Here is a 14268-nt window from a genome sequence, read left to right as displayed (position 1 = left end):
TTCGAAGAAAAGAAAAAATATTCCAAAACATTCCATTATTACTGTATACTATATACAAATGCATTATGAATACTGTGTGAATTGTACCAAATGAACTGTACTGTATACTGTAATTGCAATTTGTACTCTCCTTTTAGCTGTTTTGTCCTCTCCTGAGGTAATTATCTGGCTTTTTAGCTGCTAAATGCTCCACCAGCATGTCACTAACACTGTGTCTGCTGTCTGGCAGGTAGCTAACTGTGGGTTTGTAAGAGCTTTTGTTAAAAACATCTGCCTGCTGTTGCTGGAAACAAGATTGGTACCAGGAGTTAGATTGAACCAAAAGCTGAGAGATGTTAAAAAGACTTTCCCAAACATACCTGAATTTATTCCATTGTTAACATAATATATTGATTGAGTTGCTTTAAATATAACAGTTTGAGTTTCAATCAGAATCAGGTTTATTGTTGGTTTATACATACAAGGAATTTGCTTCGGTGTATATGTGACAAAAAAGTATTAAAAACAAGTAGTTTTAAAGAGGCCCCAATTATGCTTTTGGAGGTGCTCCCTTTCCTGTAGTGTGTTATAAAGGTTTTTGGGCATGTACCACAATGACATCACTATGTAACACTCGCACTTCTATTGGCTAACTCTCCAACACTACTATTACCTTCGCATACTCGCAACATTGTCAGCTTTATTTGGCTCTTCATGCCGATTCCAACTTATCTGCATTCTAAACCACAGGAATCCAGTTTATCAGTAATTGAAATGGCTATGCTTGTGAATGAGCAGTGGACATACACAATACCCAATGAGCATCAAAGGAACATGCTTCTGGACCAATGAGCATCCACAGAGCGAAGCACACTAATAGGCCAATGAGCATCTCTGGTGATATACAGGAGTTCATGCAGGAGGAATAAGAACATTATCACACACATGTATACTCTTATACATCCACTGCTAGCTTGTCATTACACACACTGCCTGTCACTTCCAATGATACTCGCTAATATGACAAACCGCAGTGTGTGTGTGTCATAGTCAAGTCACATAGCATCTATCTCTGTAACACGATCAGCGATTGAAGCAAAGAATCACTTTTACATACAGTACTCGCACACTGCTTCTAGCAATCACACACACACAAGCGCACACACACACACACACACACTGGTAATTTGTTTGTTTCCCATGTTTGGAGGCATTCGGTTCGGCTCCGCTGTCCCTAATGCCTCCAAAACACATCATTATCTGACTTATATAGGCCTGGGAGTGTGTGCGACTGTGTGAGTATGTGTCTGAATGAGAATATGTGTTGCTGTTTTGTTTGTGTGTGTGTGTGTGTGTGTGTGTGTGTATACTAGTGTGTGTGCTAAGAGAAAAACAGTTGATTATCGAGTTCAACAGGCGAAACACTGTTTACCCTGAGAGACACAAAGCGAGCGAGAGAGACACGGAACGAGAGAAGGAAGAAAGCTTGAGGGAAGTAGAGGGAGATGATTTAGGAAGAGGGAGGTGAACAATGGGAGTCCTGGAGAGACGGAGGGAGAGTCAGAGAAGCGGACCAATGAAAAGAAGCGGGGACGGAGGGATGGTTAGAGGGAGGAGGGAAAGAGGATCAGACAAAGAAGTGAGATGACAAGCTAGGCCTGCAGGGTGCAAAGTAATGAAATTCTGTGCTATATTACTCTAAGCCATGACACCCAGACAAACATCACAGTCAGTCTGTTGTTGTTGTAGTAGGGCAACAACCCGACTTCAGAAACATGGACTGCAGCTATTTGCAAGCTGGAGTGATGAAGTCTAATCGTGGCCACAGAAAACCGCTGCGGAAACTCAAAGAGTCCACATTAGCAGGAAGAGATACAGTGGAGCACGGCTTACATCCAGGGGTAAATCGACTGCATTTATAAAGCCCCTCAAAGCGCTTTTATATAAAAAAAAAAGTCAGCATTAACCGATCCACAAACACTGATACACTGAAGCTGAGCCTGCCATATAAGGTGCAGATGGCACATGGAAACAAACTTTTAAAGGCATCCTATTATACTGTTTTTCATCAATATATTATAGGTCTCAGATATATACAGAACATGTCTCTGAAGTGTTTGGCTCCAAACTCCAAACAGATCATTGCAGCATTACCCATAATCCCCTCTGTTTCAGCCCTGTTTCCAAAGTGCTGATTCTCTGTCTGTTACTTTAGATGAAAATAAGGAGCCCCTCCCCACGCCCCTCTGAGAGACATTTGGTTACAAAGAACACAATGGTGCTCTAGGAGGAGATTCAGGTGATAAGGTGGGGGGTTACCTTGGTTGGTGATTGGCTAATGGTTACACAAGACAAAAAAACGTTGACATCATAAAGTGGCCAAAATCTTTTCAGCTTATTTTCAGACAGGTTTTTATATAAATGGACAAAAAGTGAGAGAATCTTTTTTCATGAAACTTTCAGTACTTTCAGTATCTCTTTACACAGAGGGGATTTTGCATAATAGGTGACCTTTAAACATTCACACACCATTGGCAATGCCATCAGGAGCAACTTGGGGTTAGGTATCTTTACCAAGGACACAACGATTGTTAGACTACCACAACATCTCACAGCCACAGTCGCCCACACAGGGGATTTCCTTTTAGATCATAAACCTGATTTGGTTTTATATTAAATCCTGTCTTAATGATGTAGTCTCATGTCAGATTTGTTGTGTTTTTGCCTGTCATTGATGTCATTAGGCAATTAGAAAGTCAATGTTTTTGTCAGTTAGCAGAAACATATTTGGACAGGGGGATGAAACTTTAGATAGATCACCTTTATGTTTTAAGTGTAATCAAACACAAAACCAAACTACTCAACTGATGTACTATAGTGACCTTGACAAGTCTGACTGCTGGTGCTACACCTTCGATACATCCTTGATAAAAAAAGAAGTGCAAAGACGTTTTCTTTTTCAACACCTTAAACCTAAGCAGATACAATTGTCTTTATTATTCCAACTTTCAATATGAAGTGATTTCGCACGAGATATATTAAATTCAAATAATGTTTTTTATAGGAGGACAGTGGTGTATTTCAGATTCAAAGTGAATGGAAGCAACTACAGGAGCATCCGACCTATCTAATACAATCCAGTCTCTGAAAACGTATTATTCTTAAGAAAAAATGTGTTGTTGAAACTGTATTAGAGAGGAGGTGTTGTTTACTTTTATGGCTATTTCTGAGGCAGAACCTTTCGTACTTTTAGGCACTGTGTGATATTACTTTGTATTGTATTCATCCTGCATTGAAGTAATGTATTTTTCAATACACTGAAAACGTTCTGTAGCCACTAAAGCTTTATTTTGACTGAATACTATGCATGTTTTTTTAAACTTGAAACTATGAATGTCAAATAATGTAAGCTTTAATTAACTTATCGTTAAACATAATTTGCTGTCATGTAGTTGTCAGTGTTGGTCAGAGTTGTATAGGAAAATCTACACACAAAAACTGAGAGTATAATTACAGTAGGATAGTCAAAATAAAATCCACCCTTAATTATTTTTAACTTGAACTCATATAATTACAAATGAACAACTGGATTTTTAATTACTTTACAGTACAACCACTACATTTACATTTAAACTGAAGTGGAAAACTGACAGTTTGCTCAAAAGGAACACATTATGTAAGTGGGAAAGCATTATTCGGTAACACTTTATATTAAGGTACACAAATTAACCATCAACTAGTTGTTAATTAACATGCATATTAGCAGTATATTGGCTCTTTATTAGTCATTATAAAACACTTATGAATGCCTTATTCTACATGACCATATTCTACAAGTAATAAGCCATTAGTTGAGAGTTTTTCCTCATTAACCCTCTAATTAGTGCTTATTTGTTGCAAGTAAGGAACTTATTGTACATGAGTTTTGGTCTTAATATGCGCTGCCCAATATGGGCCTAATAAGGCAGTAGTACCACAAGAATAGTAATTCTCCCATAATAACACTTAACAAATATAATCTATTCTTATGGAACAAGACATGAAACTATAAGTGTTAATTAAGTCTAAACAACTCAAAATTAGCTATTTATATCTAAGAACACGTTCCCTATTCTAAAGTGAAGTCTTGTTCATAACCAATAAGCTATTAGTTTGACTCTAATTGACCAGAACAGGTTCCCTATTCTAAAGTTGCCTCCTCTTCACACTTTGTAAATACATTATAGCACACAACTACTGAAATTAACCTCAACAGTACATGAACAAAGTAGGCACACGTTGAAATATCTGTTTTATTAATGAACCACTAAAGAGAGGTTCAGACACATACATGTACCAAAACATGTCAAGTTTCTCCAAGGCTGAGAACACACATGCAGCCTGTACTTTTTAATAACAACTGATTTTTAACAGAGTTTATGTATTTGTGATCATACTGTGTGACCTGCTTGTATGTTCTTACACAATAGGTGTACTGTTCTCTCTCTGTGTTGTCTCAGTGTGAACATAGATTAAACAGCCAGCCAAACTCTTTTGAGAGCCAGGGAATGAGCAGCCATGCTCCTTTATTGACTTATTTGCAGTCCAGTGACATTCAAACGGAGTGAAACTATAAAAAAAGAAGTTACAAGGCACTTAATGATCTCATACATGCAAGTGTAACATACACAGATGAACACATTAGGACCGCTTAGTGTAAACAAGGTAAACATAGCTAATGCTAGCTGTACAATAAGCATGTATACAGGCTAGTATGGCTAACGCTAGCATGTATGCTAACGCTACCGTGTATGCTAACGCTAGCGCGAATGCTAACGCATTTTCTCATTGAGTTTAAACATCTCCACATGTCATCACATAAACACAATACATGTTACTAATCCTTACAGTGTAAGTGTAAGGCTCACACTTACAGTCATTGCTTTCTGACGGACTTGACCCTTTTACTCTTCAGGTTGCATAGGGAAAATTAGTGGCAGTGTACTCATGGATGTCTACTGCCATTATATTCCGTTCACGTTCTCCTACTTCCTGTACCCGGGTCTAACCTTCAGTACACATTTTACAAAAATATAAATGTGCAAATATGAAACATACAGGTCAATATCACCTTGCTATTGGTAGCTGAACTGTCAATAGGCCTACCCCAAAACATATTATAAGATATAAATACCTAATTTTGAGTTATTTAGACACAATTAACACTTAGTTTCATGTCTTGTTCCATAAGAATAGATCATATTTGTTAAGTGTTATTATGGGAGAATGACTATTCTTGTGCTACTACTGCCTTATTACGCCCATATTAAGCAGCGCATATTAAGACCAAAACTCATGTACAACAACTTCCTTACTTGCAATAAATAAGCACTAATTAGAGGGTTAATGAGGAAAAACTCTCAACTAATGGCTTATTACTTGTAGAATATGGTCATGTAGAATACGGCATTAATAAGTGTTGTATAATGACTAATAGAGAGCCATTATACTGCTAATATGCATGCTAATTAACAACTAGTTGATGGTTAATTTGTGTACCTTAATATAAAGTGTTACCCATTATTCTCCAAAGCAAAGGTTTAAACCATTTTCTTTTTCAGTTTTTACAAAATGCTCACTATAATTTAATTGCAGACTGCATGAACAATATGTGTTAATGGATAAGAGTGTGTATCTGCATCTCACCTTGTTTTCCAGGTAAAGCTCAGGTGCGTTCCAGTAGTACGCTGAGCCGAGGTCATTCACAACGTCTGAGTGACGGACGCTGAGGTATGGAGGAGTCTGTCTGTGAACGGACCACACTCTTCCTCCTGTTTCTCCAAGCAGGTGCCAGCCCGTCAGAGTGGTCTCCTAAAACACCAGAAGAAGAAATTGTTTTTACTTTCAGCTCCTTCTACTGAGAAAACAATAGCTTGTATTCTTATATTGACATTAAAAGGCTAATATTTACTATAAATAGGCTTAGACCATGGGCCACTGCATCTCATTTCAAATGTAGTTTAAAATGTACCAAGAAGTAGCATAATAATGTATCCCACAACGCTCTGGTCATTCTGTAAAGACGATTGGATAAGGTCGGACACTTTGCCTGTTGCAGCAAAGGAGTTAGCTTTCAACCTGTTACAGTATGCTAGTGTATGTTTTCAGTAGCATAGCTGCCCCTTCACCTTCACACTAAGAGCAACTCATGTTGTAAAATGTTGGAATAAAGTTATGAAGATTTCAGTGTGTTTGTTTAAAGCATAATCACAGAGTCTCCAACAGAACTGACCTTCATGCATAAATACAGTTTCATGCTTGTTCAAATAGTTATCCATACTGTAGGAGTCTCCAATCATGTTCAACTCATTTTAAAATATGAAAAGCTTTAATTAATAATGGCCTGTGGTCAAATTCTTAAAAAGAATTGCAGCTATAATTGTGTAGCACATTCATTCTTAAATCACTACATGTTATGCTATCTTAAGGTCCCACCTGAAATGTGAAGATGTATAAACAAAAATATGTGAAACTGAAATATTTTGAAAGATGTTGTATTACATTTCAGCAAGGGAGTCTTCCAACTGATACCTAAATGTACTTATTTTTTTCTTAACTCCTGAAAGTGTGTGTGTGTGTGTGTGTGTGTGTGTGTGTGTGTGTGTGTGTGTGTGTGTGTGTGTGTGTGTGTGTGTGTGTGTGTGTGTGTGTGTGTGTGTCAGACACACATCTGTCGTTGCAATTAACCTGACCTTGGCTTCCCCTTTTGAACACACACCCACACATTCACCCCCACACACCCCCACACACACACACACACACACACACACACACACACACACACACACACACACACACACACACACACACTCTATCGGTGTCTAAATCAGGGCTGTCATCCTGTCAACGTCTCCTCTCCCCGCCTCTCTCACCCCGCTGTCAGTCAAAAACTGTTTTCCTCTTTTCACCTCTCTCCCCCACCTCACCTCTTGTCTTGTCTCCACTTTCCTCTTTCCAGTCTTGTCCTTTGGCTTTCTCTCCTTCGCCCTCTCCTCCACTGTGCTCCATAACTATCCATTATTTTAAATGAATATCTTGTGAATATGTGTATTCGCTTAAACACTTCATGCCCTACTGCTACTACTATTGCTCATTGACGCAACAAGTGAAGCAATGACTGCATTCCCATGAATGAAGTATGCTATTCCATGTATTCACCTCAGCCTTGTTATGGATCACATGATGGCCATAGGCGCGGCAGAGAGTTGACGTAATAGAAATATAAACAATAACCGCTGTCATTTTGGCTCATTTTTGGATCAATAAAGAAACAGAGTTTGGTCTTTCAGCAACGAAATAGGCTGCGTATCTCTGCCCACTTCTCCCCTGTGTTAGCCTGCATAGTGGTAGAAACACAGTGTAGTGGAGGACGTCATATTAGGCTAGAGTAGCTGCAAATAACTACTGTTACTGTATCTACACCTGTATAAATAAAGGCTAAATAAAAAAATAACGATTAATATCTTAAACTGCATTGTTATTTGTATATTTTGACATGTCTTATTCTATTTAAGGCTTTTTAATGCATGTTTTTAAATGTATTTAAATGTCATTTCATAATGTGTTTCTGCTGCATACTTCTTAGTGCTCTTAATGTTTTTAATTTCTTGTAAAGCACTTTGAATTGCCTTTTGGTTAAAAGGTGCTATATAAATAAACTTGCCTTGCTTTTCAGGAATAGCTAACAACCTTTTCACAATTTGTATATGATAAAACTCAGATGAAGACACATAGATATTGGCTGTCTGTGTGCTTACATTGTGATAGGACCATGTGGAGGCCGAGCACTGGCTGGAGATGCCCATACAGGAGCATTTGTCACAGCCTCTTGGATTGTAACCTTGCAGGTTGAAGAATCCCAGTTTACAGCGGTCACAGTTTCCTCCCTTCACGTTTTCCTGCAGGACAGAAAGACAGAGGGTACATAAAAAGTTTAAAAGGCTGCCCTCAAACTGACGTTCTGAGCACAAAGCATGTTATTGCAGTGTTAATGTGGTGAAGATAATGATGACAGGGCTAGAAAGGTTAGGGCAGTGCCATTATTTGTGCGCATAAAAGTGTGAGTACCTTGCACACACACGGTGTTACACACGGGTCAGCGTTGGTGCTTCCCTCCACACTGCAGTTACAGCGCTGGCAGGACGGGTAGCCCATATAACCCACAGCACACCTGCAGACAAATGGGTTTAATAACAATAATAATGATGAGTGTGACGAGTATTAGAGAGGTCACAGGGTCAATTATTCTAACAACCGCCGCGTCCATCCTGATCTGATTCTTCAGTGTGCAACAAACAGCTGACCTTGCACCACAGGTGACGAGCATGTGTGTGTAGTCTCAGAGGAAATATATTAGAAATGACTCTCTAATTAAGAGAGAAAGTGGGGTCAAGCGAAAGTCTATTAAGAAGTGATTGTAAAGACGATGCTTATGCGGTTGGCCTGATTTGAAGGCAGGTCATTAAAAAGTTTGCCGGAGAAGTTGTATAAGCTTTTAGATTAGATCAGATTACATGAAATGAGACCCACAGGGAAGTAGAGTAGTTGCAGTAGGGGACAAAAGATAAAACAGATATTGATAATTATAATGAGTGATAAACAATTCAAGATAAAGCACTTTGTTGAAAGTTTAACAGTTTATTTGTTTTAATTTGAGTAAGTAAAACAAGGCTACCTTTAATGGTAATAAGCTGCGTTTAGGTCCTGATTATTTATTTTTTTATATATAAGTTATCAAAGAGTTTCCATGTTGCATTCAAGGAAAAACAAATCAAATTGATATTCATTCGATGTCCAATTCCTTTTGTTATGTGCAAGGCAAACACCATGTGTGTCATATTCAATATAATTAAAGATCTCAATAGAAACTTTCTAAACACTAATTGGATCAGACAACAGCTGAACATGTTCTGCTCACCTGTCACATAGTGTCTGTCTCTGTTACTATGTGTTGTGTGTGTGTGTGTGTGTGTGTGTGTGTGTGTGTGTGTGTGTGTGTGTGTGTGTGTGTGTGTGTGTGTGTGTGTGTGTGTGTGTGTGTGTGTGTGTCTCACCTGTCACATTGCAGACCCCCAAAACCCTCCTTACACCGGCATGACCCTGCTGGCTGAACTGTCAGTCAAAAACACACACACAGACACAAAAAAGAAAACAACAGTATGAGGGAAACATAATGGATATCTCCTGGAAGTGGCTGCAACCTAAAATAGCTCCGATAAGAAGAGTACAATTATCTCTAATATAAATAGTATTTGTATTCTTTCAAAAATAGAGTGTGTTCAATAGTGTTCAACAGCTTCTGTGGACAGTCTGAACTAAACTAACCCAAACTCCCATAGGAAATCAAGCAGGAAGGAATCAATGAAATGTAATTGAAATAATATAAATTAAGATGGGGGTTTGAGTACCTCCAATTGTTCTACTACTATATCCAACATGAACAATAATCAGAAAGACGATACACATAAGGACAGAGAGGAACACTTAAAAATGATCTTAGCATACGAGGCGTAGCCTGGCTTGAATCCGAGACACATGATTGGCTGATAGAGCCATGCGGGTCACATGAGCAGGGGATGCAGGGGTCCTCCTCCTCAGCGTTCACCTGGTGAGGAAAACAATAATTTCAAGATTAATGATGTAAAGGCTTTAGTGTCATATGCACAATAGCTACAGCTTCATTTTGGCAATACAAATCTCGAAGTCCCAGGCTCCTCCAGTGCAACATACTATATACTTAAGACATAAGAAAAAAGAAAAACTACAAAAGAACGGTGCAAGGGGCATTTTCACAAACACTAAGTTGATCATAACACATTATAAAAAAAGCAGAGGTGCATGCGAATGTTTAACGTACCTCGGCAGGTCTGTAAAATCCCGCAGCACATATCTGACAGTTGATTCCAGCTGTGTTGTCCTGGCAATTGATACAGACTCCGCCCCCTCTGTTTTGACCTTGGACATTCAGGCTGAGTGACAGGTCTGCTACCGTCTGATTAAAGTAGCACTCCTCTGCCTTATTGTGGCAGTTACACTCTGAAAACACACACACAAACAAACACAAACACACACACACACACACACACACACACACACACACACACACACACACACACACACACACACACACACACACACACACACACACACACAATAACGTGTTAGTGTTGTATTGCAGGATTGTTGCCTCCACTTTCCTATCCGAATACGGAGCTTGAAGCAAGGAGGGCCACTCTTTTAATCCATTTACTTCTTCCACGTAGGAGTTTACAGAAACATCAAACCCTGTTCTGAAGACAGTGCCCTGAGGTGCACACACTGACCCTGAGCTGCGTGTTATCTCCACGGTCCAGAGAGGAAAAAAAGTGGGTATTTTCCACAGTTTGATTGTGAGTGGGTTGCCTAGCATTAATCCCGTTTCCTACTCACCAAGTTTACCATTTAGACTTTAAAAAAGAAAAGCAAAGCATTGTTCTGTGGACATGATAGAAGAAGGGTCACATGGATCTCTTAGAGAAACACATTATGATGTTGGGAAACACTGTAGTTTCTCAGAGGGTTTATGATACTTTGAGGAAGGATTTCATTTCTGTGGAAAAATAGGAACAGTTGTTGACAGTTCTGTTAGGGGGAATAACAGTAGTGGAAATTTGCGCATTGGCCAATTTATCCCCAGAACATTTCAGGGCCCGTTTCCAGGTCTGATCTCAGACTTGGCTCAGCTGACCTGTGAAGCCGTTTGCTGCTGCTGGGCTTCCCTTCTGTGCTGCTTTCCCCAAGACGCCCAATCCCAGCTAGGCCTTCATCCATCTCCAGCATCAGATGGCTTTAAACAATCACTCTGAACCAGGCTGTATAACCCCGGCTGTGTATAAACACCACGACGTGTCACTTGTTGCACTTTAGTAGCCTGTGTATTATTCACCCTTAGAGCTTATCCTAATCAAGCTGTTGTATTTAAATGAATAATATGGGGGAATACAAACCTTAGGAGACAGCATATCTTATGATGCATAACTAAAAAAAATATAATCATATTTTTCGCGTTGTCTATGTTTTATTTTATTTTAATATCTTTTGTTATCCATATACACACTCTGTTTCTCTCCCGGAGGTTTCTCTCATTTCCCCCCATTAATTGTGGGGTTTCTTGAGTTTTTTCTTGTATGCCGTGAGGATCTAAGGACAGGGGATGTTTTATGCGATACACACTCCAAATCTACCTCGACAAATATGCCATTTGTGATATTGGGCTTTAAAAATAACATTTGATTTAATTTGATATATTTTCATGGATCAGAAACGTATAAATGTTATCATATATCCTTAAATTATAATAGTTTATAAGTGTGTTTTCTTGCCGGATTTGCTCGTGGCACACATAGAAAATTACCAGACGCACAAACTTTTGATAAAGACAGCGGAGAGCCGAAATGATTAACATGGACACCAACAAAAAAGACAGTGCACGGTGTAATGCAGCCATTTTTGCAACCCTCTGCAAGCATTGGTTGTTCAGCGTTCTGAGACACTCTGATTCTGAATGGGCTGAAGTCATTGCCTCCTTTATGGTGCTGTCAGGACCTTTAAAGTCGTGTCACCTCAGTCCTGTTGTGTCAAGGCGGGAGTAGCTGTTATCAGGCCATGAAGACTATAGCCTGTTAGAAGGAGTAGCCTGTGTGAAATAAAATGAAGATTACATGTTGTAATCATAGTTTTATGATGACAGGTAGAAGCCTCTAACCTCCTCGCCGTGCTGCTACGTAGATGATGAAGGTTAATGGATGCTAAGGTGACTTTTGATGGCTTTATACAGTCTCACATCAAAGACTCATCCTGACCTGATTGGCAGGCAAGGATATTTATTTCAGTGAGCTCCTTCACAGTTTCATAAAGTCTGGGGTCATATAAACTGAAGGTGTGCGGAAGTAGTATTGCAGGCATGTTGTCTATTGACATTTGTGGGTACATATGCAGCATTATAATAAACAATGTGGTCGCCTAGAGTACCATAAGAAGTCTGGAAAAACATTAAAAAGTAGAGAAAGTTTAAAAAGTGACTGCTGGTTTCTAGAAAAGTAGGAGTTGTAGATAGTTGTGTGCAATTTTTTTGTGTGTTTTCCTTACTTTCGCAGACATGTCGAGTCAGGAAGGTTCCCGCCATCCAGGGCTGCTGGTTGTAACCGGGGCAACAACGATCACAGCTTTCCCCGCATGTGTTGTGTTCACACTCACAGCTGAACTTCTACACACACAGACACAGATTCACAAACAAATACATGAGTAAAAGTCAATTAAACAGATATAAGTGACAGTTTTATATTTTATATTTTTTTTACATAAATGGACGCTGACTTAATTAAAAGGCTTAACATGGAACAATCTGAATCATCGTCATATTGTGATTCCAGTGAAACCACAAGCTGTCAAGTCTCTGGTGGGGAAAAAATATCATTTACAAAAGTTGGACCTTTTGAAAAGCTTTTCACATGCAGTACAATTGGGATGATCCACTTCATTTTTACCACATGCTAGTTTAAAATGTAAGTTTCCAATCAGCTGTTTGCTAAAAATCTGAGACACATTTGCAAGCCACGGCTCTGTATTTATAAGAGTAATCTATTAGTTGAAATGTATTTTTTGAAATATATATGTTTTCCTTTTTTTGTAAAGTATATGTGGTCTCAGAAATCTAGGTAGGCTTTAATTTGAATACTAATATATGTGATTTCAGTCTGAGATTGTAAGACTCTTAACTGTGTGTTCAATGTCACAAACTTCACTTAATTGTTGTGGTTTTGGGTGGGTGATAAAGTTATCTTCTTTGTGTAACTGTGTGAAAAATAGAGGGCAGCACACAAGTAATTATCAATAGCATGGCCTATTGAAAGCCTATCAAACCACACTGTATTCACAGGAGAGCCAAAGGCAATAAAATAACTTAGTTCACTTTCCAGATTGTCAGTGGGTAGCAAATGGGTTCACTACAACTCTCCCAGGAGAGACATATGTTCAAGACTAAACACAGTCGAAGCAGAATGAAGCAGGACATCTGCCAACTTGGAGGTTCAGTAATTCAATTTAGGACTTTCTGTAAATTGGTCGATGTGAAGAGGCTGCCAGATTTAACTGAGAGGAGAGCAGTACAATAGAAGAATGAGAGCCAAGTTTGGATTGGTTGGCACGAGTGACTTTGCCCCTTTTATCCGAGACGCAGCGCTACAGCTCCGGCTTCTGGCTTCCTTTGTACTGAGCGTGCATCTGAACAAATGTTCTGCAGACGATCATCAACAAATCATCTCGCAGGTCTTCACCTCTTCTGCTTCCTGAACGTCTGCCCAGGATTTTACTGCATGGATGGATGGACTTGTATCAAAGGAAAGGAGCTAAGTGTCTTGTGGGCACATAGGGCGAGAGAAAATCTCTGCAAAACTCATATTTTTGCCTGATATATTAAACAAGTACAAACATGGTTTAAATATACAGTATGTGGTTATAAATAAAGATGCACAATCTGTTGGACCAAATACTGCATATCCACGCATTGAGATGATCCCTTAAATGTTAACCCTGAAAAACTATACATATGTTGGTAAGCAGTTATATTTTGAAGTTTTTTGCCATTGTTGGGACATGTCTCTATGGTAATAATACTTAGTTGCAGAGACCTTATATATGATTTTATATTTAATACGGTTGCACAGGGACATCCGTTTGACAGAAAATAAAATGGAAGAATCTTCAATGTAATTTATTATTACTCAAGCACGTTTGAAGATATAAGCAGATCATAGCTTTTTTACAGTTAAAAATACATTATGGGTTTGCTTTTTTTCAGTGACTTTAAAATACCTCTTTCATATGGCCTATAGAGAAGGGAATAAGAGAGGAGAAGAAACTAGAGCACTGGAAACTGGATCAGTGACATCACTTATTGTCAGTGACATCATCACCGAGGGACCAGACACCAGTGTCACATCTGAGTTAGTCTTCATGGGTCACCCTCAGGACATGTAAAGGACCCAAGAGTATGTGTGTGCTGGTGTGTATGTGTGCATGTGCGTGTGTGTGTGTGTGTGTGTGTGTGTGTGTGTGTGTGTGTGTGTGTGTGTGTGTGTGTGTGTGTGTGTGTGTGTGTGTGTGTGTGTGTGTGTGTGTGTGTGTGTGTGTGTGTGTGTGTGTGTGTGTGTGTGTGTGTGGTGAGCTAGAAAGAGAAAGATCAGGTGTCTGGTATCAAATACTCCACCGTTT

At 39.1% G+C, this 14268-nt stretch overlaps 1 protein-coding gene across 1 annotated transcript in view; it reads right to left on the bottom strand.

Annotated features, from left to right (window-relative positions):
* LOC117548768 (laminin subunit alpha-2-like) overlaps positions 1-14268 on the bottom strand; it is a 200447-nt gene that overhangs the window by 159681 nt on the left and 26498 nt on the right. The window contains 7 exon segments of the mRNA XM_034220232.1: positions 5665-5829; positions 7776-7916; positions 8086-8188; positions 9072-9129; positions 9523-9622; positions 9875-10053; positions 12145-12262. Of these exon segments, the coding sequence (XP_034076123.1) occupies positions 5665-5829; positions 7776-7916; positions 8086-8188; positions 9072-9129; positions 9523-9622; positions 9875-10053; positions 12145-12262 (864 nt within the window).

Source organism: Gymnodraco acuticeps, unplaced genomic scaffold (assembly GCF_902827175.1).
Source record: "Gymnodraco acuticeps unplaced genomic scaffold, fGymAcu1.1, whole genome shotgun sequence".
Taxonomy (NCBI): domain Eukaryota; kingdom Metazoa; phylum Chordata; class Actinopteri; order Perciformes; family Bathydraconidae; genus Gymnodraco; species Gymnodraco acuticeps.
Note: the sequence above shows the minus strand (reverse complement) of the source record. Positions and strands in the feature narration are given on the sequence as shown.